The sequence below is a fragment of the Dufourea novaeangliae genome, unplaced genomic scaffold, assembly GCF_001272555.1.
Source record: "Dufourea novaeangliae isolate 0120121106 unplaced genomic scaffold, ASM127255v1 scaffold65, whole genome shotgun sequence".
Classification (NCBI taxonomy): Eukaryota; Metazoa; Arthropoda; class Insecta; order Hymenoptera; family Halictidae; genus Dufourea; species Dufourea novaeangliae.
Window position 1 is genome coordinate 1,813,900 of NW_015373961.1, and position 24,201 is coordinate 1,838,100.

The 24,201-nt window shown below is 38.7% G+C and overlaps 5 protein-coding genes across 8 annotated transcripts; 3 read left to right on the forward strand and 2 right to left on the reverse strand.

Moving 5' to 3' along the window:
- Window positions 1-984: 984 nt before the first annotated feature.
- On the reverse strand, window positions 985-4,892 carry LOC107186529 (chromosome transmission fidelity protein 18 homolog). Its single transcript, XM_015574418.1, has 11 exons — window positions 4,688-4,892; window positions 4,105-4,437; window positions 3,908-4,040; window positions 3,645-3,834; window positions 3,142-3,572; window positions 2,834-3,076; window positions 2,241-2,581; window positions 1,932-2,173; window positions 1,595-1,857; window positions 1,236-1,527; window positions 985-1,168 (listed from the first exon to the last, which is right to left on the reverse strand). Exons 1-11 carry the CDS (start codon window positions 4,767-4,769, stop codon window positions 992-994), a joined length of 2,727 nt encoding a protein of 908 aa, XP_015429904.1. The 5' UTR covers window positions 4,770-4,892; the 3' UTR covers window positions 985-991.
- A 978-nt stretch (window positions 4,893-5,870) lies between these two features.
- Window positions 5,871-7,878, forward strand: LOC107186591. The gene is made up of 3 exons (XM_015574489.1): window positions 5,871-6,439; window positions 6,660-6,901; window positions 7,414-7,878. Exons 2-3 carry the CDS (start codon window positions 6,672-6,674, stop codon window positions 7,670-7,672), a joined length of 489 nt encoding a protein of 162 aa, XP_015429975.1. The 5' UTR covers window positions 5,871-6,439; window positions 6,660-6,671; the 3' UTR covers window positions 7,673-7,878.
- A 284-nt stretch (window positions 7,879-8,162) lies between these two features.
- On the forward strand, window positions 8,163-8,981 carry LOC107186465. Its single transcript, XM_015574328.1, has 4 exons — window positions 8,163-8,382; window positions 8,441-8,537; window positions 8,613-8,697; window positions 8,772-8,981. Exons 1-4 carry the CDS (start codon window positions 8,163-8,165, stop codon window positions 8,979-8,981), a joined length of 612 nt encoding a protein of 203 aa, XP_015429814.1.
- Window positions 8,982-9,338: 357 nt separating this feature from the next.
- On the forward strand, window positions 9,339-12,347 carry LOC107186611. The gene is made up of 6 exons (XM_015574508.1): window positions 9,339-9,385; window positions 9,691-10,901; window positions 11,058-11,244; window positions 11,330-11,727; window positions 11,920-12,131; window positions 12,194-12,347. Exons 2-6 carry the CDS (start codon window positions 9,769-9,771, stop codon window positions 12,208-12,210), a joined length of 1,947 nt encoding a protein of 648 aa, XP_015429994.1. The 5' UTR covers window positions 9,339-9,385; window positions 9,691-9,768; the 3' UTR covers window positions 12,211-12,347.
- Window positions 12,348-15,627: 3,280 nt separating this feature from the next.
- Window positions 15,628-21,636, reverse strand: LOC107186521 (peroxisomal membrane protein PMP34). 4 transcript variants are annotated; one of them, XM_015574407.1, is made up of 9 exons: window positions 21,499-21,636; window positions 20,154-20,229; window positions 20,017-20,077; window positions 18,568-18,634; window positions 18,179-18,327; window positions 17,960-18,073; window positions 17,362-17,609; window positions 16,961-17,028; window positions 15,628-16,885 (listed from the first exon to the last, which is right to left on the reverse strand). In XM_015574407.1, exons 2-9 carry the CDS (start codon window positions 20,223-20,225, stop codon window positions 16,741-16,743), a joined length of 924 nt encoding a protein of 307 aa, XP_015429893.1. In that variant the 5' UTR covers window positions 20,226-20,229; window positions 21,499-21,636; the 3' UTR covers window positions 15,628-16,740. The 4 variants fall into 4 exon arrangements, with proteins under 4 accessions (XP_015429893.1, XP_015429894.1, XP_015429891.1 ...); XM_015574408.1 differs by having other exon boundaries at window positions 18,179-18,312; window positions 20,154-20,345; XM_015574405.1 differs by having other exon boundaries at window positions 20,154-20,345.
- Between the last annotated feature and the right edge of the window lie 2,565 nt (window positions 21,637-24,201).

A 24,201-nucleotide genomic window follows, 5' to 3' on the forward strand; every position in this document is an offset into this window, starting at 1 on the left:
ATAATATACACAGTAAATAAATCACAGTATAGAAATCAGAGTAAATAAATCAGAGTAAATGAATCACAGTACACAAGAAAATAAATATCGAAGCCAATGGTTCTCGAACATCTGTAACATACAAGGGATTAGTAACAAGAAAGGGGACACAACAATATGCACAGTAAATAAATTAATAATATGCACATTAAATAAATTGATGGTTGTCGAATGCCTGCAACAAACAATGGGTTAGTAACAAGAGAAAGGACGAGTATGAGACGCGCGACCACCCTCCGCGACGGTTCACGACAAAGTGAGGAAGCAAGCACAGACCTGCACGGGCTGGTACGACCTTGGTACACGGCGTACACGGCTAAGTCAATAAACTGGGTGACGCAACTCACTAGCGCGTTGGATCGACGGAGAGCACCGATACTCGGCACGCTCTACTGTACTCTCTCGCTCGCACACCTCCCCCCCATAGACCTCCGAAATTCCTCGGCACGCGTCAACACCGACGGAGAGCACCGATACCGCGGCTCGCTCGCTCCCGTTCGACAGCTCCGGCTGTATATTTCTATACAACGTCTAGTCGTACGAAAACATACAATATACAATAGTATTTTTGTAAATTTAACAATAATTGCCTTAAGTACTACTTACATACATGATTTTACTATATATTTATAATACTATTTGTATAGATTCAGTAAAAGTGCGCTTAGATGTTATTCAGGCTTATAAAATATTGTAATTTATTCGTCGCAAATAATTCCATCTTCTGTAACTTGCAAATCTTTCGTACGATCTTCAAAGCTTCATAAAGGTTTCATAAGTTGGTCGCCGAAATTTTCATTCCCGGTGGCGTACTATATACAAATTACTATACATGACTTTATCTGTGGGAGTTTTGAAATTACATATATACATTATTGATTATTGTTAAGATTTTTGGAAAAAATAAATAAATTTATTGTCAGTATTTTATAAAAATATATTGTATCACAATTCAAAGGAGTTCTTCCATAATTATGTTCCGACGAACTGCATTGCTAAACCCTTCTTTATATTTGTACCATACGCCATGTTTCGTCAATAAATCGCGCGAACTGTTGAATTCTTTATGCGATTTCTGTTGTTTATCTTGTGTTAACGTGATTACTCTTCCAAAGAAATCCTTATATACCTGCGATATTTATTATATTTGTTAGTACGATAATAATACGAGTACAACAATCAAATCGTAAACTCACCATCTCTTTCGTTTCCATTCCAATTTGTTTAGATTGTTTGGTAGGATTAGGTAATTTAGGTTTTGAGTTTTGTTTGTTTGCATTGGTTTCTGATTCTGTTGGCCTTGTCATACCGTTATTCTTTACGATATTATCATCTTCCTTTTCTGTAGAACTTTTATTACTTTGTATTGGTTTTAAAACACGTCGCAACCGTTCAGCTTCCAACTCCTGAACTATTATTTGTTTTACTGTGTACGCAAGGGTTCGGCGCTGTTTACAATCGGGGAAAATACCAATTTCAAATATGTTTCTGAAAATAATTAAGTTAAAATATGATTTTCCATCGACATTTGGAGTAGATATGTTCTATAGCTTACGGATCTAGCTTGTAGTCGTAAGTCCCGTCTAGACATTTTTCTTGCGTGAATGTTAAACCGAACTCGACCAAGACATTCACCAACCGAACCAAGTCATCCCTTTCTTTGGCCGAATGTAAATGTCCAGAAACTGTTCGCAATTGTGGAGACAGTAGATCTGGTAGAAAAGGAGCAATATCGACCGCTAACACTGTACTATCACGACCGCTACTTTTATGAATAGTTGTTAGAACTCCCATACTTCTTGCTTGCTTTTGATTCATCTGCAACAGACATACAGTTTCCAATGTAGTTTACAATTTACCATTATAGATTTCATAGTATTTGTATTTCTTACTTCGTATGGCACAGTGGGATATGATAACTTAACGTTATTTGTTTTGGCAAAATATAAATGCCACGTAACAAATGCATAGTTTGTATAGGGCATAACAGACCAGACTTGACGGGTTGCGATTAGGGACAATACTTCGTCAAAGAACTGAAACCACTGTAAGCACAGTGCTATGTAGACCAACTTTTCGGTATGAATTTCCGGATAGTTGTGAAATATGCCCTGTGCCAATTTCTCTGACTCCTCTAAAGCAGAACGTAAATGGTTACCAATAGAATCTATTATGTCTGAGTCGTATGTAAAACATTTTACCATTTTGAACAGTTTTCAATACAAGACGAACTCTCTCGGAAGTAGGAAGTATTCCGTTCTTGTTCATAGGTATTGTTAATATTTGCCTCCACGAGTCGAATAATCCTTTCCGACTGTCTTTTAATGCAAACGTCATATTGTCTCCTAATTTAGCACCACCCATATATTGCAATGCTCCTAAACATGATCTGACATCGCAACCGGATATTTCTGCTAATTTCAATAGAGCATCCGGATTGACTTTTAGATGTTCTTTTCGTGATATTTCCATTAATCTGTCTGCTAGTCTCATGGGACTCACTGCTGGTACTGATATAATAAGCGCAGTTGTTCTGAGAGCCCTGTCATTTGTTGTTTTTGAATGTGTTCTTAAAAACATATTACAATTCTATACAGAGTGAAACATAAGAAATGAAATGACTGAATATCGTTATTAGATTCTGTATTGCCAAAATCCAGATTGATTTTTTTTAGAACCATGTAATTTTGATTTGATTCAATCATTTGTATATTCGAATGTACCTGACCACAGGCATTCAGACACTCTGTTTCTCATTACTTACTCTGTATATGAAGTGAATGAGGAAGATTACCTTAATGAAGGAGTATATGGTTCATTACAAATGCATATTACAGGACGTTGACAAGTAGTGGACCGTTTATTGCTTTTTTCTTTATCTTTTTTACCTTTCTGGACTAGTTTGCCCTGCACAAATTTTAGTAAAAGCTCGATTGAAGCTACCGGCGCTCCATCGATTTCATCTAAAACTAGACAATTCGGTCGTGGGTCGTTTCCCATTACAGCCTTCATTTGTGTTGATGCAAGAAGGACTTGCCTATATTTAACAACGTACATTGATAATATTATCACCCACGATTGTTTTAAAAACTTTCATATTACCTAAAAGCATCGGGACTTCTTTCATCGCTAGCATTGACCTCCACCACATTGTAACCAGCATGTTTAGCTGCTAAGTGAGCTAGTGTAGTCTTTCCTAATCCAGGTGGTCCAGTTAATAATACTATCCTCTGAGTTGGAAATCCTTTACTATCTACTTCTTCAAAATCTTTTTCAACATTTTTCATAAACCTCCGATTTTTAAACATGGAATATTGAGCTTTCTTTTTGTTTTGAATATAATTTCGGTTAAATACTACTTTATCCCACAGTTTTAGCCAATGCAATAAATGTCTATTTACACTTTCATCTGAAAGTAATTCTATGTAAGATCTTGGTCTGTACTTATCAACCCACAGCTCATCATTCGGGATGAAGTGTCTGGTAGAAGAATCCAAGTTTTCACAGCTAGCACGTTTAGCATTTTGTACCATCTGTAAAGTTACACTAAAAAATTACAATAATACTAACAAGGTTGTATTAACACATATATTTGCTTTGCTTACAATTGCTTCAGCTTCAGCCTTCAATTGACTGTATGGTACTGACAATAGACTGAATAATGTGTTTGCATTACTTTTCACTCTGGGCTCTGTATCATTTTTCATTCTAATGTATATACGCTGTGCATCATGTGGCCTGGTCACAGCCACAAAATTCCAACGAGGAACTCGTAAAGATATTGTGTTCTTCTTCCTAAATAATACCATTGATCCATAATTGTATATATTGTATTTCTCAAATTAAATAGTTCCTATCTTTTACATACTCTTCAAAATGTTTTCTATTAACAGATCCTGCACTGTGATCCCGAAATTTTTCTCTAGCATCTAATACTGCTTTAATCACATCTTGGGGATGATCCCATCGTGGTTTCTTTTCTTTACGTTCATAGGTATCAACTGTGGAAATAAATATATTTAGATGACATTGTCTGATTCATATAAAATTATACAAATCACTTACCAAAGTCATTTAAATCTACTATGTCTGAAATATCACCGAACAGTTCATCGTAATTCCTTTTTTTTGTGCCATCTACTTGAGAATTATCAATGTGACCATTGTCTTTACTAGTACTGGGAATACTGAAATCATCATCTTTACTACACGTGGGAGCATTTAATTCTTTATGTACATTAGATATAGGAGTATTTAGTTCTTTATACACATTGTGTATGGGAGTGTTTAACTCCTTATGTAGATTAGATGCTGGAGACTTCAATTCATGTTTCTCTTTTGGTTTTTCATGCAAATTTTGAATCTCCTGGTGTTTCTCTGATTTTTTCCTTTCGTGTTCTAAAACATATTGATTAAAGTTAAGTATTAATATATATCAAACACTGACACATCCAAATTGTTTTGTTTATATGTAATGATAGTTTCTTTCATAAAATGAATTAACCACAACAATATTATTAAAGATGTTTGCATTAATAAATAAAAAATTGTATAACTCCAAATAAAATATTTATATCGCATCTTTCATACAGAAAGTGAAGTACTCCATTCTGAATTAAATATTGGAGCAAGGTTATAATTAATTTACCTTCAAGTTCTCTCAAGAGTTCGTAGTCGGCTTCGTGTTCTAAATCAAATTCTTCGTCCGGATCAGGATACTCAGAGTCCATAATTAAAATTAATTACCAGATATTTACAACAATGATTGTACAAAACAGTTAAATATTGCTATTGTATTAACTCAAATCCTGTTGTACATTTTTACCGCGTCTATTGTATTTTCTCCGCGTATATTGTAGCGGTCATTTTGAATACTGACATAAATGTACCTAAATTAGAAATTTTAAATATCTATAATATTATGTATGGTTTTTATAATATTTATCGCAAAAGAACCGTTTGTGATAAACACATCTTTCATAAATTTCAGTAGTTTTCAAATACCTTACAAAAACACGTTTCATTCCTTAAAAACATTGCTGTTAAATATTTCAGAGAAATCGTCTTACATAATTACTGACCCATACCCACATACCATATGACGCCTTGAAGACGGCTTAAAGACGCCTTAGACCTAAAATAGCCGTAAAATATACGTCTTTAAGGCGTCATGTGCTATCTGGGTATTAACGAGAAATAAAAGATCCTTCCAGAATAGTCTTTACAGTTTTTCACATGTTCTTACATCGACAAACTATTACACGTCGCTTCTTCACGTACATGTGTCACGTATTCGAAACAACGTGCAGTTTCTTTATGCATTGTGCTCCGAATGACAATTACCATTTGAAGAATACGGGTCTCACGTGAACCTCAAACACAACTTTCTGCAGTTTGTGACTCAAGACGAAAAATTGAACCTGTAACTACGAGAAAAATGTTTTGTTCTCTAGCAACTATCGATCAATGTATCATCAAAGTAAATCATGGCTGACAGCAACTGGATAAAGAACAAGTTGTATCATAAAATATTACAGTACCATTTAAAATGAAATATTGACACGATTGAATAACTTAAAATAAGTGGCATATTTTAAATAAACGATTAAAAAAAAGGGAAGCTCGACCACGCAAATCCAGCGCTCATTGTTACAGCGCAGCGTGTTGAATATATTTTCGGTGTCTTACGAAACGCTTCAGTCGGCGCGTAAGCCTTGAACGTACAACCTCGTGGGGTGGGTTTCTCGTTTTGTTTGAAAGTACGATCCCCATTTCGTAAACTATTTTGCCACATGAGCATTATTTCGTTATTGGAATTGTCGTGATTCTGCAGCACAACATACTACAATTTGGACTGTACGGAATAAGAAAATATCGATGTCCTACGTGCAATATTGTTGACCTTTTCAAGGGTGAACTGTCAAACACAGCTGAGACATCGTGCCAGGTGTCAATTAATAGATAAGCTGGAAAACAAGTAATTTATTTTTCGAATTGTGTGACCAGTGAGAACGTACAAATAATCAAGTGAAGTTCTATTCAACGAAAGTTAACACTGCTCGACCGTTGAAGACGAGCAGCCTTGCACGATTAAGATAACCAGCCACTGTGAATCCGGCCTCGTAGAAGTAACGATCAATAATGCTCTCTGTTTGCGTTTCCCAAGCGATAGTGCCCTGAAAAAGCGTGAATGAAAGTGATAACTGAATGTACGATATTACACATTCGTGCGGTCTCTAAGTACCGATAATTGTTTCGTACGTTTCGTAACCTAAATAAAAAAACGTTACTAACGGCGCGCTGAAATATATTCGACAGAAGTTACTATCAAGGAATCACAGATTGAGACGTGTATGGAGCATCATTGGCGCATTTTTGCCAAATATTTCTGTTACGAATAGTAAGTATAAGTGTTACGTATCTAAATATTTGTTCGGATAGTACCTTGACTACGATTATACATATAGTAAAAATTGAATTTCAAATTTCCCCTTCCAAACTCCAAGGTGTACTCGATTCTCGAAGTATAACCTTGTTTCTCTTTTATGAATTTGTACAATAATTTATAACACATAAGTACCAGAATACATACATATTTTGATCGAATGATTTGTTCATAGACGGAATGAAGTATGCAGTCTTTATCGACCCAGGTAATCGGTTGCATCGGGAAATGTACTTCCGGTCTCAACCGCGAAGAATTAGACCAAATCACAGATAACATAAACAGAACTCTGGTTCATCCGCGAGGCAGAGAAATTTTTAAAAGGTACTTGAAGAAACGCGAATTGACGGACAATATCGAGTGTTTAGAGCTGTACGAAACCTGCTGCGAGTTTCTCGAGGAAGGAAAACATCAGTCGTAAGTGAAAATCATTGAAACGTTCACAACTGTTCCGTTATTTTTAGTAAAATATAAGACATTATTTTGCTGTATTACAATAGTTAACAATTTCTTCATTAAGATTAATGATTTTTTTTTATAATGATTAGTTTTTCTTCAAACCGTAGAATAGTTAGTATTTTTTAACAATTTTTATTTTAAAAAATTCTTCCCAATTTGCTCCCTTCGATCGACGGTTGACTGTTTTTGTCCTTGACAATAAACTGTTACAACTTTTGGAATAGAATTTTTGGCTTGCATTAATTCGCACTAATATTCGGCGCCAACTATTTTTCGGGTTTCTTCAAGTATTATCGATCGCTCAGCTCGGTTGGTAAAGTGGTTCTCTGCCGAATGGGAGATTCGATCTAGAATTTTTCTAATTCATTTATGTACAAATATAATATATCTGATGTCGTATTTCGTATGAACAGTGTTTGTAATTTTTAAGACGTGTAAGAAGTTATATTAATGTATATTTCAATTTTTAGGCAATCGAAGAAAGAGCTTCCCCTGGAGGTATTAATAGACAATGTCACGAGGGTCAGAGAAATGGCGGAAGATTTGGACGGTGTTCCCCAAATAGATATGGCGATACTGCAAAGCCTCAACGAGGCTTTAAATAGCAGGTCGAGGGTCGCGTTACTCGGTGTTTTGGAGAACACGAGAGATCGCTGTCGCAACCATTTGAGGCGCGTCCACGAAAGCTTCAAAACGTACGCGACGGAGCCATGCCCTTTGGCTAAATAATCAAAGAATGAACTTTTCTTACAATTGACGTACCTTTTTACACGTTGATAGTCATTTATTAAGGCACAGTGGAAGTGAACGTGTTGTACACGTTCTGCATTTACGTATCAATGTTAGCCTGTGATTCTGAGCATCACAATCCGATGTTCCTTCTATATACTGTACTGGTTCCTCTGTATTTATTTGAACTACGTTTGTAATTTAATAAATACGATGCTAAAAATTAGAATTCTTCTACTGTATTGATTCTGTAGATAACTAGAGTGCCACTACCCAGAAAAAATAAAGACGACCTAGTATTTACGTACTATATTATCTATTTACATACTTGAGCACTCAAGTACCTGAAGTTAAATTAGGTACACTGATATGTAATTTGTCATTGCTCGACTTCAAGTTGCTGTCAGTATCCAAATGTTTTTCGTTGCATGTCAAAATTGAACGAACTTCTATATCGAACATATTGGTTAATGGGAAGTACTTAGAAATCATGGAGGATACAAGGTTGCAAAAAATTTTTATCTCCAAAGAGGAGTATATCACGAAGATAAACGATATTCGTGTCACTGTGAAGTCTCTGGAAGAGAGTTTAATGGTGTCACGTAGTCTGGAAGCTGAGCAGTGGCTGAAACACGCGACATTGAAAATTAAGAAGAAGTTAGTCATCGACGACCTGAAGAAAGCGAACAAATGCAACAAGAATATGTTGAGTATGTAAGAATCTACCGAACAATAAACGTCGCGGCTGTGACGATGTAACTTTTTCAGATTTATTCAGGCAAAGCGTCACGGATGATCGACTTGGAAACGAAATAACATTGCCAGAATCTCTGAAGAGAGAAGTACAAAGGACTTGGCACCAGAAGTATAAATATCTAAATATCTAGTAGACGAGAAATATTGAATTACCCTAAAACGATTGAATTGTATTACTGGCCAGGTATGATGCTTTGTTGATGCAAAACGAGCAACTGAAGAAAGAGGTCGCGACTGCTAATCGTCTTCTCAAAGAAAAGAGTGAAGAGGTAGACCTGCGCATTTTTAACGATCTTAAACTATTAATCGAGAAATACGTACGACGTTCACCGATGAATTTTAGATCGACGATCTTCAACAAAAATTGTTAACTGTCGGCGACAAGCTCGTCGAGCGCAACGAAGTCGTGGGAAATGTTTGCAAAAAGTATCTCAGACTGAAAAAACGGAAGGACGACCAGGAGATGTTGCTACGAGGTTCCATCGAAACGCTACAGGTTGAAGCAGAATCAGTTGGCTGTTCAGGGTCACAAAAGCTTATTTCTAGAATATAGTTCGGGCCACTTATGTTTCCTATACGCTTTTCTTCAAAGTTCGAAAGAATTTACCGATTGTACAAATTGTAAGCTTTGATCACGATGTAGAATAAAACCTTGAACGTTCCCATTTAGACAGACACGAACTAGAAAGAACTTGTAAAGCCATACAGTCGTTTCTTTTTAGCACTTTAAGAAGACGGCCAGGCGTTCGGGTCGTGGTCCCTAATGCCGATGTTTAAGGACATCAGAATTATGCAACTAAAGGTAATAACCGGATAAAAGAGTCACGTTAAATTGGATTAGTGCCGATCGATGGGACAGTGCTTCACTATAAAAAGAGGAACACTGCTGAAAGTCGTCTTACTTGGTGCTGAACAGCATCGAGACCGTTCTGGGGCCCGATTACGTTCGATCGCCATGTAAGTTAAGTCGATTTTATTACGATTCCACGCCACGTTTCGTACACCGTTAAACGATCATTCGTATAAATAATAACAAGTCTAAAAACTTTCAATAAACAAGTTCGTAGACAGTCAAAAGAGAAAACAGTGTGTCAAATCAATAGAATCATTGCTTTCTATTAAGTAATTTTTTTGATCAATATAATAGTCCTTCCTTCGATTTGCATTTATCTAAATATCTGTGTAAATTTGTCAACTAATATTCCACTGTAATAATTAACAAGTACTACTTCGATCTTAAACAACAATAATTTCCCCCACAGGTACAGAAACTTCGATCGACCAGGTGATCACCGTGCATCACATTAACCTCCAACAGGTGTAAAATCCAGAGAACAATCATGTCTAAAATATACCGAGTGTTCCTCACAATCTATTCGCTTCTTCTCTCACCATCGATCGCCCTACTACTGCTATGCCTGTACATCTATCGTCGCGTGGTCGACAGCATCTTAAGGATACAATTGAAGGACAAGTACGCGGGCCTGCTCGACGGGACCGACACGATCTGGGCCGTAGAGGAGACCACAGCCCTGTCTGTAAATAACATCCTCGTGATCTTCGAAAAGGACGCTCGACATTCAAACGTGAACTTCCTGGAGAGTTTCAGGGATTTGGTCAAGACCCGTATCCTAGCGTCGTCCCACCAGAAGCTTCTTTACAAGAGAAAAAAGAAGCTCGGTTACTACTATTGGGAAAAGAACGAGGAGATCGATTTAAAGGAGCGTGTCAGGTGGTTAGAGTACGAGCGCACGAGCTGCGACGGGGGCTGCGACAACATTTACAACGGTCACTTGAAGAGGATCTTATGGAACGTCTGCAACCAGCCACTTCCGGAGAACCACACCGCCTCCTGGGAGATTCTGATCGGAAAGTGTTGCCCTAGATCGAGCCATCATTATCTCCGGCGACTGGAGGAACGTGTGACCAGCAGAATTCGTATACCAGTCCTGTTCAGGGTTCATCATTCTTTGGGAGACGGTATGGCCCTCTTGAAGTTCTTCAGGGAGGTGATCGTCGACAAGGAACCGGTCCACGAGACCTTCGTGCAGCTCGAGCACACGAGCTTCAGGATAAGGACCGATGAATCCAGAAGGACCAACGTGACATCTCAGTTGGGTACAGGGAAGAACAATCCAACGAAAGCTTCTTTGATCGCTGTCAGAAGTTCACGGTGCTCGATTCAGAACGATGTTATGTCTGCTTCCATGCCGTTCATCCACTTCAAGGTGTTCTTGCAGGTTCTGAAGTTGTTTAGAACACGATTCGAGGATGGATTGAAGTTTCTTCGGAATATCACCGTAGAGGATGTGAAGAGGGAGGCGATTGTGTTTGTGATGAACGAGGGAGAGAGGTCGAGAGAGTTCTTGTTGGGTGTTTGGAGGAGGACGAAGAGGTGGATGAGGATGACGAAGATCATTTTCGAGGCTCCAGCTTGTTTGATTGAACAGGCTTTCCGTAGCATGGATAAAAGGTTATTTTGCCTTCCTGTTTTCTTCTTCTTTGAGGGGTGTTTGTAATGTATCCATGTAGAAATCTTCGATCAGTGTTTCTTCTTTCAGTAGGACCTGTCTAGTAGATGATACAAAAATGAGATTTTTCTCGACATTGCATCGTTCTGATTTTTCAGTGCACTCCATGGGGCAGAACTGACAGGTGAAAAGTTGGTTTCCTATTGGCTGGAGGACGATTTCAAGAACATCAGCGACCAGAGACTCTTCACAAAGATTCAAAGTATAAAAAGCATCACGGGCGCCAGATTCGGGGATGTCCTATTGGCTGCTTTATCCGTTAGCCTACACAAGTACTTCGTTCGTGTATGTAAATCTTAATTAAAAAATTTCTTCCGGAAAATTACATTTCATTATCACCATTTTTCATCGATTAATTTTATTCATTCAGACGAATGAACCTATTCCGGATACATTAAGCGTCGTTCTGCCGACGAAGATAGAGGAATGGAGCGAAAATCATCCTTTGCAGAACAACATATCAGTCGGTATATTACCTCTTTGTCTATCCAAAATAAGCGGCAAGGCATCCGCGAATCCGATGGAAAATTCTCAAATTCTGGAACGCCTCGAAGACGTTAGAGCTGCGAACGATGCGTTGAAGAAGGGTCCAGACCATAGGGTTAATTTTTTGGTGATAAAGTACCTTTCTGCCGTGCTTCCAGAGAAATTTCTGCGACCGATTCTCAAAAGTCACAGCACCATGGTATTCAGCAACCTGGTTGGTCCTCGAGAAGTCAAGATCCTGGGACATTCGGTGAAGAATATTGTTTTCTGGATACCAAATAGGTAAATTCTTCGTTGAGGATATCCTTATGTATCGCATCTAGAGAGAAGAAATATAACAACAAAAGTATTCTACAGACAATGTCTTCGTCCTGTTTGGTTGGAAAAAGTAGATTAGTGATAAATTATTATTGAACTTTCTATAGGTGTTTAAGAAGTTCATTGTAAGTAGTAAATTTATATAATTATTTTTAGGAATCTCACAGGAATCGGGTGCTCGCTGTTGACTTATCGAGGTTACTTACACCTGTCTATGGTCGCTGACAAAGCACTGGTGAAAAATGAAAAATCTCTGACACAGATTTTGGAAAGCACCGTGCATGAAATTGATAATCTGTACGAGAAACTGACGCTGTCGTTTTTCTCGAAGAAACTTCGCAGGAGTATGTCAACGCCCACGAAAAAAGGTAATCATCGAGTAGAATATAAAATCTGACAAAGCACAAGTAACTATTGTTCATAATTTCAGCAATCGGCGCGTTGTAAAATTGCGGCGAAGAATGACCCCTGAAGCGCGTGATTCCTTGTTGTGCGAGTTCGTTATGTGTTCGCGGTGTGAAAGATTTTCTATTGTAAATGACTGTGTTTTGTAACTAAAAAAGATCGACGCTCATAAAACTATTCACCCGTATATATCCTGTAAATAATTGCTCTCAGACTGTAACCATATGATTATTCTTACACTCGAATTACATTCTTCAGTTCGGTTCGTTCCATGACTAAAAATATATTTCCATGAATATATACACACATATTGTACTAAATGTATATTTTCAGAAACCGTTTAGTAGGCAGTGCACGAAGAATTGAGTCGCAAATTGTAAAGATTATACAGTTGTAGTATTAAAAACCTCCGTGTATGACTTCTCGGTGAAAAAGGGTGCTTATAAAATAGGAAATGGTGACATTTCTGACCACTGCTTGTTTTACCTTTGTGTACTTTCAAATAATTGACCAACAAGGATGTAGGGTAAACGGAAGTAAGAAAGCCAAGGTCGATTTCCATTCTTAATAAAATAATTGATAATTCTGATCAACATTGTTGATAGCCAGTCAACGATTCGACTTCAAGAATAAATAAGGCCAAAAGACGATGTCGAAGAGGGTGTTGAAAAAGTTGAAGTTCGACCGTCGTCGACCAGACATTTTAGGGGTTGCGTTTACCACCGAGCTTGTCTTGTTGCGAAGAATCAAGGGACTTTTCACTCTGTTTTGACTTCGATTCTTTTTCTGATCTTTTCCGTCGTTCTTCTCGGACGATGTTTCTTCTGAGCTCGTTTCGACGTATTTGCGATGCTTCAGTGGCCTGTTGGAAACATCAATAAAACGACGCTAATTATAAGCTTCTAATTGGAACAGTCAGATTACACCCCTTTTGTTATCGTTGGCTAAAAGGTGAAGCAGTTTATAGTAAATTCCATTCTAACCATTTCTTCTTCTTGCATTCATCCGGGGACGAGCTCTTCAGGTCGCTGTCATCTTCCTGTCGATTGCTGGAGGGTGGTTCTTCATTGGTGCACGACTTACATGGATGACTTAACTTCAATTTCAGACTTTGCAGGATCGACAGAACGCGTGGATCATCGATGCCGTCCGTGACAGCTGGCGATTCGTCGGTTGACAATAACACGTGATCGCCTTCTATGTCCTCGTCTGCTTCCCATTCCGAACTATGCTCGTCGTTCCAGGGAATTCTGAATTAGATACAGGAATTTCGACTTAATCGCTTTTTCATTTAACCATTGCTCACACTCCTCTTAACATCAAATCTCTAACTAACTTCGGGTCTTTTGTGGTTTTCTTGAAATGAACCAGTTCCTGTTTAATCTGCTCTTGAACTTGATGAGATTTCTTGACTGTCTCCTTCTCCGATACCTCGACGCTAGAAATTTATATTCAGTATTCTTTCACATTCACAGATACTTCTTTCAATGATGTATTGGGGATAAGTTTCTTTTAAAAAAAAAAAAGTATGATAATGTCTAATATTTTCGATAAGAAAACTTCAACTGACTTGTCTTGGTCGCAAGTGGGCGGACATTTTGAGTTCTCGGAATCCTTCGTTTTGCTGCTGGCCGTCATTCTTCTACCCTATTTCATATAGATTATAATTATAATCGAAGTAATATAATTCGTTTTATCAGTCTTTGACGACTTTGGATACCAGATGAAATTCCTGAACGGTGTGAACAGGGAAAGCAACTATTTTCGCTCTTGGGATTCGGCTGCTTTGGAGAACCGGTGACTTCGCAGCGTTGTCGCATTCCTCCGGCTTTTCGTTTTCTTTCGATTTCTCACATTCCTCTGTATTCTCTGCCGTTTGATTGTCGTTCTTGCCTTTTTCGATCACCTCGATCGTCGTGATCTTGTACGACACGTTCTGACCATCGACGGTTTTCTGTGTATCATAAACTCTTCATGATTGGGAGTGAATGAATCATTTATACTGTTTCCGAATTGACTTAATATTAACCACCCAATATATTCAAAACTTGTAAGAAATAAGCGTAAATATACAGGGTGTCCCATCGTTTTAATTTATCAAAGTAACTTTCGAACAAAATAACGAAAATAAAATCCAAATGTCCTCTGATATATATCAAAGCAGTTCTTTTCGAATAATGAAGAGAACATAAGAAAAGAGGCTCCACCAGTTTCATTCTGACATTTAATTATTATTAAATAGCCGTTTGAATACTCGATTCAAAAGGAACAAAGTCTTTCTTTCCTGCTTACGAATATCGTGTTTACGCGACGATAAACCGGTTATCCCAAGATCTAGTAGACAATCATTTGCATCGCCAATAGAATAAGGAGCCGAAGAAAAGCGTCGAACCTTCAATAAATTAGTTAGATTCTCTACGTCGACCGCGTTGTTGCCGGTTACATTCTCCTTTTCGTCCTTCTCGTCGTCGGATGTGCCGGACGCGACCGATTCCGTCGCCCGATTCGCGTGTTTTTTTTCGGACGAACGCGACGATCGCGCGTTATTCTGTCCACGTTTCGTCGCTCGTGCCTGATATCTTTTCTGAAAATTCTTCCTTGACATAAGTCGGCTTCTTATGCGAGTCTTCGTCGCTCTCTTTTTACATGGATGCCCACTAACCGTTGGGTAACGGCCGTTCTTCTTGAGCTCGAGGAAATTCGGCACATCCGGCTGACTGACCGCCGCGTCGTAATCGTAGGTGATCGGCGGCTTAGATGCACGATTTCTACCACTGTAACGGGGCGTTGTCAATTTTCTTCCCGGCGATGCTTCGCGGACACCACGCTGCGACCTCGCGCTCATCTTTACGTCGTCATGACGAGAGGTTCGTCTGAGAAATGGCGGGAATTTCAATAAATATCAGAGATTCTAGGTAATTCTCTATCGATTTCTCATAGTTAGTGATCATTTTATTTTGTTTAAATAGATGTTCGAGCTTAGCATTAGTGTAGGATGCTTTGGAACACGCAATGGTAGTAAATGGTTCTTAATAAATCATGCTGTAAGTCCGACAATTCGATTAATTCGCGTAAATTGCGATTTATTGATATTCAAACGAGGAGTGTATTGATATTTCTACGAATTTCCGTTTTATCGATCGGTGATACAGTTTTTAGAAGAAGGGCAGATCCAGTAATTAACAACACGATTCACGGAGATGAATTGTGCTCTGTCCTGGTATCGAAATCACCGGAGGCAATGGCTACTATCCCTTGTGTTTAGTCAATTGTATTATCATTGAACTTCTGCTACTGAAAGATTAGCTAGAATACTTCACAATATCTATCGATATAAAATTGTTAAAATACTATAATATAAATAGCGATTACATCGAATTTCTTACTAGATAGGATTTTTTTCTAAGGCATCCTAAGGTTAGAACAAAGACCGACTAAACGTCACCTATATTTCTCCTCGTTACACGCTACAGTTTCTTTCAATTGGCACTATTAAAATTTCAATTTCAAATATTAACGAACTTATTTTAAATGTTAACGAGACGAAATCGGAATATCATTAACCGACTGTAGAATTTAAATCACAGTGTCTCGTCCAGATAATGTAATATTCGTAACATACTATTAAATCGTCGGGATTGATTTACTTTAATGCTACAACAATGATATCCAATGGACTTTCTAGGTAGTAGGTGCCAAGTGCATTGTTGATTTGTATTATTTCAAAAACCTACACGGAAGTCAGCGACACGCGTGTATCCGGTACTGGTTGTTTCCGTGGTTCCTTGCGCAGTTTCAGTTTGCTCCAGAGTTTTAGTATCGCGTTCGACGATCGGTTCTCGGTTTTCTTCGACGTCAAGCTTCGGTGACCGACAGAGGTTACGCGCTCGATCGGCCTACCGTTCCATTCTGACCTGGTCGCGCGTGTCCGCGGCAACGGCGACGCGGACCGGCTCGTTTTACGACGGAAGTGCGACTGAAATCGGAAATGCGGTTTCCTGAAATTCGCCAGTATTCCCGTTGCCCGTGCTTACATTTTCCGGACTAACGTAGAAACGCGATGCATTGTCTCTCTATCTATTTCCCCCCGTTCGTTCTGCGTTGACAGTTGTTGGTTAAACAAACGAAAACAAAAAAAACCTTCAACATGGATGTCAACGACATCTCGATTGGTATTATAGAATTCTTAAACGACAATTAGACTGCGGATATTCATGCATATTTATAAATATATCGTAGAGACTATGTGGGCAGACATGAAAAAGAGATAAACTTAAAAGTTAATGGAAGCTTAATTCAAAAAATATTATTTAATTTCATTTTGTTCTTGTATATTTCTGGATGGTCGAAATGCATAAAATACGCAGTCTAATGGTCAATATTTCACGAAGACAACTTTTATGTCGTTCATAAGGAACGACATGGATTTCTTTTATGTTTTGCACTAAGAAATGTTGCTTGTTATCAGAGAATAGATTATCGTTTCTCGTTGAATGTGTCACTAATCGTTATTAATAACCGGATGAATTTTAACATTCCCGGCTAATACTGTTCAGTGCAAGTGGGGAATCATTATCTTAAGATCGGTCTGTGGAAGAGAATACGAAATACGAATCTCGAGATCTTTTCGTAAGCCAGAAACATCAACGCGGCTGTTAAAACCGTTTGCAATAATTTGGCTTCCATTCCCTTGTACAGTCCCGCTATTCCGTGTTTTCTGTAGAATAAACGGGAAACTCATGTAGGACTCGATCGTTATTAATAAAACATTTGACATAAACGATATACTTACTTTAATATGTATAAAAGTATCTGTAACGTGCCGGCTTTTGGCGGAAGATTTGGATACTTGTGGCCATGCTGAAAATTGAAAAAGAAAATTACAAACAATATTAATACATATTGCACACTGTATCAGTTGTTTGTCTTGAGGTTTTAAAATGTACACGGTGTTTTCTAAGAAATCTCGACGATCCCCTAACATTGTATTTAGCTTCATGAAAAATCGAGTGACACATCTGTTCATATTTAAAAAAAATTTTAATTGGTTCCTCGAAATATACTTCGACCTCTGATAAGGTTAATCGCAATGATAAATACTACGTTAGGCTAATTTCGTTCAATAATTTATATCCAGAAGCCTCAACAGTAACAACTACAAGACTTTCTGAGAGCTTCTAATCTCCAACTCACTCTAAGTTTCGTTTGAACCAGTTGCAACGGATAAGTCAACGCTGTGGCAACGGCCTTCGCTATGGCACCAATGGCGAAGAACATCCATGCAGGTGGTTGGGAGCCGTGCAACGACGCGGTCACTTTCCTTTTGATGCTTTCATAAGTCATGAACTGAATGGCTGGGTTCATGACGAGCATCAGACTTGGCAATGTCCCTGCCCACAGGCTGCCCAGGCCTTCGTACTTCCAAATGTGCAGGAGACCATCTGGAAATGGCAATATGACTGCTTCATAACTATTTAATATTGATACGTGCTCGTACCAAAGTGATTGCAATTTAGCGGAGGAAAAGTCCCTAAAGTCTAAACTCTTTCTTTAAATTTGAATATTTCCCCCCTCCCCTTCCTGAGAATATAAATTTTCATCGACATAGAACGGTCCTGTGACACTTTAAAGAAAACTGCGCCACCGTTTGGGCATTCCTACTGGCTACGGCAACCGGCACTTTGCATGGTAATTAACTGCTACCGGTACGACAGTCCTAATGAGATGGTGATTCATTCATTTTCATGGTAATTGATGCTACGACCACGGTGCCAGGAGTCTCAGAACGTACCGTACAACGTGCTGTACTCGTTGTTGTTCCTTTCTGGGGCTTGGCCGACTCCCCTCATCTTTAGTCTGGTGTTCACCACCCACAATGGCGTCGTGGTGAGGACGTTGATCACACCTAAAATGTTTTGAATTCGACTGTAAACGATAGCCTTTTATATAATCTAGAAAACATTTAACTGGAATTAGTTTCGAAATGGTAGCTATTAATGCGAAACAATACCAGCAATGGAAGCGACCAGCAAATCGTTTCCAGCCGTTTGATTTCTTCGTGTTCGAAGCATCTTCATGCCGTGGAATGTGTAGAAGTAAACGAAATTACTGGCGCAGAGGCTCTGGAGGACAGGCACCATTCCTCTGTACAAGGTGTATCTTGGAGGAGAACATTTAATGCAAGAAATTAGAAAAAAAAAGTCCAACCGGAAAATACCTGCAAGGACTATTATGTAAACGGTAAATATTTTTTACGAAGGAACAGTCGATCATGTGATTTTGCTAACGTATACTTTGCTTGTGTAAAGTATTTTAAATTCAAGTGCGGTGCAATTATTGTCACAGCGATTATCGCATCCCGGTTTGTTTGAGTTGCATGTATTAGGAAATTAAACGTACGGTCCTTCCTTCATGGTGAGCTCGCGGATCGTCGCCAGTGTGTTCTTCGACTCACGTCCCTCTTCCACTGTAAAAATCATGAAACAGAAATGAAAGATTGTAAAATATTCTGTACGAATTTTGAGCCATAAATGTGACCACGATCTATTTAATACTTCGATTTTCTGTTTAGACGTGGACGGAGTAAAAAGCGAAAGACTACAAGGAGGACATTTGTGAACTTCAACTCTATGTTTATTGTATACAGAATCTAAAAAAAAGTGAGAGTAAAATATAACAGTATTCTCGGAGGCAAATTTACGACGATGATGAAATTATTTATGCAACAGAACTATTAAAAACGAACAGTTTTTTTTCCATACAAGATTACAAAAAGTTTAGCCAATTAAAATATCAGGACTTTTTGTTCTCTATTACGATGTCCTCTGCGGTACAAATATTTTGCGTGGAGAAGGCTTGTTAGGCGTGTGTTTATCCCCTTCATTTTACGCGTCGTTCGTGTTTCCGTCGAAATCGCATAAGCATGTCGACGGTATTCAAAGAAGAAATAATCAGACGCATGCAGACTACCTTGTTTCTCACGAAAGTTGTAAAACTTTTAATCTTCGTTATTTATCAAAATATCGTTGTTCCCGCCTAAATATATTTCACGCGTAATCTCCTCCTAGATTGTCGTGAAAGTTAATCTAATTTTTTTCGCGTCGCACACACTTGTACGTATTCCGGGGCATTGTTTTCCAAGTTATCGATTATCAAGTAGGTATTTGCCCTGCTCGAAGACACGGGAATCAAGAAGATTCGTTGCTGCCGTTGTCCGCTTGAAATTATTCCACGGCGGGAAAGAAACACGCGATCCGGAACAATCGGACAGGAAGTAAATTATACAAAAATATACTAATGCGCATAAAATTGCACCAACACAACGTGGAGTAATTGGAAGACTGCAAATTTCATGCATTTATAACAAATGTGTATGCTTCTAATTCGTTAAAACGAAAAAGTTCAGTAATCGTTTAATGAAGTTTCTGCTTTAGGTTTAATTCCTCTACTTTTACATTTTCATGTATGGTTCTGTTTTCGAGAAAATCCTCATTGGAAGATTTTACGTTCTTGCTTGCGATAAGTAGAAACAGCAAGTAATGGACAGACACGTTAGAGACCTCCTCAACAGCGTGTATATTAAACGAGGTTTTAAATTAATTTTCGTAAATTTCATTTCACATTTTTCACTTACTTTTGTTTATAGAGAATTTTTTATTTATTAATCTTTTATTAATCTTTTACTAATCTCTTATTTAGTAGCACTAAGAATATCGTTGCCATCTTATATTTGTAAAAATATTGTTCAATGGTTTGGAAGTTGAAATCTGTATTATTGGGAAATTTTTGAGAAAACGTGTTCGCAGTTTGTACAAATCGGTGAGCACGATATGATATTAAATGACTCACGTTGCAGGCGACTTCGTACGGTGTCCAACGGGAAGAACGTTGCCATGGCAACGACGCTACCCTGCAAAACAGCGAGACCCATTCATAGAGCAAAATCCACGTGCGTTATTGGTGGTTTCTCTGAAATATGTACTTACGGCTGCACCGGATATCGCGTGGACCAGAGTCTCGTACGTGAAGATGCTTCTGTTGTATCCGCTTCCGCCCATTTTTCTGAAGTAATTCGAGTCGAAAGTTTAAAAAATATTCGAGTAACTCTAATGGTCACAAGTCAATTTACGATCATCTCGGAAAGAGATCGAGATATGTTCTCACAAACGTGTCCACGTCTGCAATCAACAAGAATTAAAAAGTGATTATCAACGTGAAACGACGAAAGATTGTAATGCCACGATAAGTAATCAAAATTTCGTTAAACTTTAGACTTGTTATCGGAAAGGTGTATCGTCGTTCACCGACAAAAATAACACGAATCGATTTAATTTACGCGTTCCAATCAATCGGTACAAACTATAAATTCCTATGGAAAATTGGACTCATCGGTGCCTGGGTAATCGATTCAGCGGGATATCGATTGGAAACCAGTCGTTTAAAATTATCTCGACACATTCACGCACTGTCGGACAAAACTGTGGACTCACTCTGCGTAGGAAAGCTCGCCTATTAAACGAACTCGATCAACTCCAAATATTCATATTTACACGCGACAGTGAATAATTAGCGGGTCTACGGTTCATTGTTACTGTAAATATCATCTTACTCAATATCGTCGAACGATACCAAACTTTTATCCAACAGAGTGACCCTAGACTACACATTTTATGTAATTATAGCTTACGGGCCTCTGTGAAATACAATAAACAACAAAACTTTCATCAAATGCAACTAGTTTTCTATTCTAAACCCGACAAGATACTTAACAGGAGAAAGAAATTTCTATATTTGCTGTTGACTCCATTTTTGAAAATATAATTTTCTATAAAAATCCGCAGTCAAGTTAATCACCAAGCTACGGATGTTTATGCATTTGTAATACCCCTTAAAACGTTATAAAATGAAGATATTAATGGGGTTTAACCCTCATCCGTTTCTCACTTTCCCAACTTAATTTTCCCTCGGTATCGAATTGATACGTATCTTGAAAAGTACCTTAATTTATAAATGTTATAAAATAAAAGTCAGGGAGCCTCACCTAAATTTACCGTCACATCAGAAAATAACTTTATTTCTGATGAGACAAATGTGTTAAATTTCTACAAGGGACGAATGAGGGTTAATACAATATAAACGTAGGAAAGTCTCTAGCGTAGAATTTAAAATTCTGATCCATTTTAAATTTCGAATATTAGTATCTGTAATTGCGAATATGAATAAACATCCGCAGTCTACTGATCACCGTTAAAATTATTACACTGTCACTCGATGTACACTGCGATCAAGCACCACTGTTGACGATGAACGAAGAGCACACCTTGAACTTACCACTCGGAATAGTGATTCACGACAACAACAACAAATAATCGGTGAAAGTTCGAGGGCTCGTCTGGTCGATTCACGCTAGGTTAGAACCGCGCGGATGGGTCCAAACGTTCACGAGCGATTCTTGTGCACGCTCGATGAACGTCGCGCTAGCACTGCCGTCGAGCAGGAGGAATTCCGTGATGTCGTCACTACGTGAAAGAGAAACCCACGTGCCGTGGTTGTCCGTCGTCTAACGTTGTTACGCGAGAACGGCCTTCGCGGGGCATACACGCGAGAGTGTTTTCCGGCCTCTCTGCGCGGTTCCTTTTACCGGGCAGAAATGAGCATTTCGAGAGTGCTGCTGTCGACGGGCAATCGGAACGCTGAATAGTTTCGATGGATGCGGCTGGTTAGGCGGAGGACGATCCTTTTGTGGGAATTATCGTGATATAGACGCGCCCGATAAAGTCACTACGGCCATGACGGAATGCACACCGTGTAGATAACACGCTTGCGCGTAATTCTTGCGCTTGCGGCAGACACGATATGTTTGGAGGTCGATTGTGCGGCTCGCGTGCAACTGTTCGCGAGCATGCGCGTATGCAAGGGCACCTCGGAGCTGGGATATGTTTGATTTGAATTGAAACCGGAACGACAGAAGGATCGTTGAGTTTGGGGGAATTGGAAGAATTGGAGGAGTTAGTGGAGTCGGAGGAATCAGACGGATCAGAAGAATCAGAGGAAGCAGAGGAGTCAAGAGATTCAGAAGGGTCAGATGCGTCAGATGCGTCAGATGAGTTAGAAGAGTCAGAAGAGTCAGAAGAGTCAGAAGCGTCAGAAGCGTCAGGCGAGTCAGGAGATTCAGACGAGTCAGAGGAGTCTGAGGAATCAGGAGAGTCAGGGGAATCAAGAGTGTCAGAAGTGTCAGAAGAGTCAGAAGAGTCAGACGAGTCAGAAGATTCAGACGAGTCATAGGAGTGCAAGGAATCAGGAGAGTCAGGGGAATCAAGAGTGTCAGAAGTGTCAGAAGAGTCAGAAGAGTCAGAAGAGTCAGAAGATTCAGACGAGTCATAGGAGTCCGAGGAATCAGGAGAGTCAGGGAATCAAGAGTGTCAGAAGTGTCAGAAGAGTCAGAAGAGTCAGAAGAGTCAGAAAAGTTAGAAATGTCAGATGGGTCAGATAAGTTAGACGAGTTAAAGGAGTCACTGGACTCAGAAGAATTAGAAGAATTAGTAGAATCAGAAAAATCAGGCAGATTAGGAGAGTTAGGTTACCAATATTATTACTATATTAATTGCTCTAAAGACGCTGACACGTAGATTTAATTACTTACAATTAGATTCCATTTCTGTATAAATTACTCAGCAGAAATGATAATTCTAGATATGTTTCAAGTGTGTTTATCGTATGATGCACTTATTACGATGCAACTTACGTCACGCCAGTAACACGATAAAACGACAAGAATATAACATTTTCTACTTTGATCAAATATTCCAATGGGTACCGAACGCTTGCTGATTTTAAATGAAAGGCGAGCTTTCAGCAGTAGTTTTGAAGAACGTACAATTCCTACGGTCGAATCCATATCTATTTACATTAAATTTCTTTACAAGAAAGCCAATAGAAGAAATGGACTAGAAAATCTAGACCAAGAGCAGAAGAAGAAGAAAATAGAGAGATGGAATTGAGCAATCCTTCTCGTAAATAAAATTCAGTTATTACGAATGTACGGCCATAAGTTGCCATCGTGAAATTCCAGATCTTCTTCCTCAACCGTCGGCAGAAGGACGATAATTCACCTGATTCCCCGACGCATTATCGCGGTGCAGAAGCTCGGAAATTCAGACAGGGTTCTCTCATCCTCTTCCTCCCCACGAAGCGAAAATTTCGCAGCTCGTTCGCGGTTATCGCTGGCCCAGCTTCACGATATCCTGTCCTATTTATTTGCCCGTTGGGAATTCACGTGACGGGGTTCGTTAGACCCCCGTGGACCGGTCTCGAATTTCCCCCGTTAAAATGAAATCCATCCTTTCTGTTCCACGAATAGAGAGGCTGGCTCCCACGAGCGTTTCGTCTCGCGTATACGCACACACAATTGAACGTGATTTCTGCCACGATCCAATTTACCTTACGTTTTTCTTTCCTCGAAGAAGATATCTCACTGATTTGTTGCTTACAGTTGCGAATACCAGAATAAACAAACATTTCTTCGGATTCTTGAGAACTCGCGTTGAAGTTAAATATAGCGGCGGATTGAAAGATAATTTAATTTTGTTTGCACTGCTGGTAAAAGCAGAAGAAGTAACTCGACAGTATAGAATGATATTTTTTCATATAAGTCTCCGTTTTTCGAGATAATCGTCTTTGAAATTTTATTTCACAGTGGGTGATCAAATTATTAGAGCCATAATACGAAAGATATATTCTTCTCGTATTTATATCGAAATAAAATCACAATATCAAGATTTTCACACTGGATAATTTTTAATTAATAATTGTTTATTAAAAAATCGAATTTATCTTGTATAAAGCTTTATGTTAAAATTGTAAACTCGTCAATTTATGCAGGCGGCTCTAATAATCCGATCATCCACTGTAGCTTGTAGTAAGTAGAAACTACTTGTAATACACAGACACGTTAGTACCAAAGATCGGACCTCACCGACAGTTGTCTTCCCTCCAATTACCGTTTTACCTTTCGATTCTACGTTTTGAAAACCA

Coding starts and splice junctions, on each gene's coding strand:
- LOC107186611 (XM_015574508.1), top strand. CDS start 9,769: ATGTCTAAAATATACCGAGTGTTCCTCACAATCTATTCGCTTCTTCTC. Junction 10,902..11,057: donor TTCCGTAGCATGGATAAAAG/GTTATTTTGCCT, acceptor CTGATTTTTCAG/TGCACTCCATGGGGCAGAAC. Junction 11,728..11,919: donor GTTTTCTGGATACCAAATAG/GTAAATTCTTCG, acceptor AATTATTTTTAG/GAATCTCACAGGAATCGGGT.
- LOC107186529 (XM_015574418.1), bottom strand. CDS start 4,769: ATGGACTCTGAGTATCCTGATCCGGACGAAGAATTTGATTTAGAACAC. Junction 4,438..4,687: donor ACTCTTGAGAGAACTTGAAG/GTAAATTAATTA, acceptor AATATGTTTTAG/AACACGAAAGGAAAAAATCA. Junction 1,528..1,594: donor TACGACTACAAGCTAGATCC/GTAAGCTATAGA, acceptor AATTATTTTCAG/AAACATATTTGAAATTGGTA.
- LOC107186465 (XM_015574328.1), top strand. CDS start 8,163: ATGGAGGATACAAGGTTGCAAAAAATTTTTATCTCCAAAGAGGAGTAT. Junction 8,538..8,612: donor CAAAGGACTTGGCACCAGAA/GTATAAATATCT, acceptor ATTACTGGCCAG/GTATGATGCTTTGTTGATGC. Junction 8,698..8,771: donor TCAAAGAAAAGAGTGAAGAG/GTAGACCTGCGC, acceptor GATGAATTTTAG/ATCGACGATCTTCAACAAAA.
- LOC107186591 (XM_015574489.1), top strand. CDS start 6,672: ATGCAGTCTTTATCGACCCAGGTAATCGGTTGCATCGGGAAATGTACT. Junction 6,902..7,413: donor GAGGAAGGAAAACATCAGTC/GTAAGTGAAAAT, acceptor TTCAATTTTTAG/GCAATCGAAGAAAGAGCTTC.
- LOC107186521 (XM_015574407.1), bottom strand. CDS start 20,225: ATGGGCGGAAGCGGATACAACAGAAGCATCTTCACGTACGAGACTCTG. Junction 17,610..17,959: donor CGAGTACAGCACGTTGTACG/GTACGTTCTGAG, acceptor TGCCATTTCCAG/ATGGTCTCCTGCACATTTGG. Junction 17,029..17,361: donor TGGTTCAAACGAAACTTAGA/GTGAGTTGGAGA, acceptor TTCAATTTTCAG/CATGGCCACAAGTATCCAAA.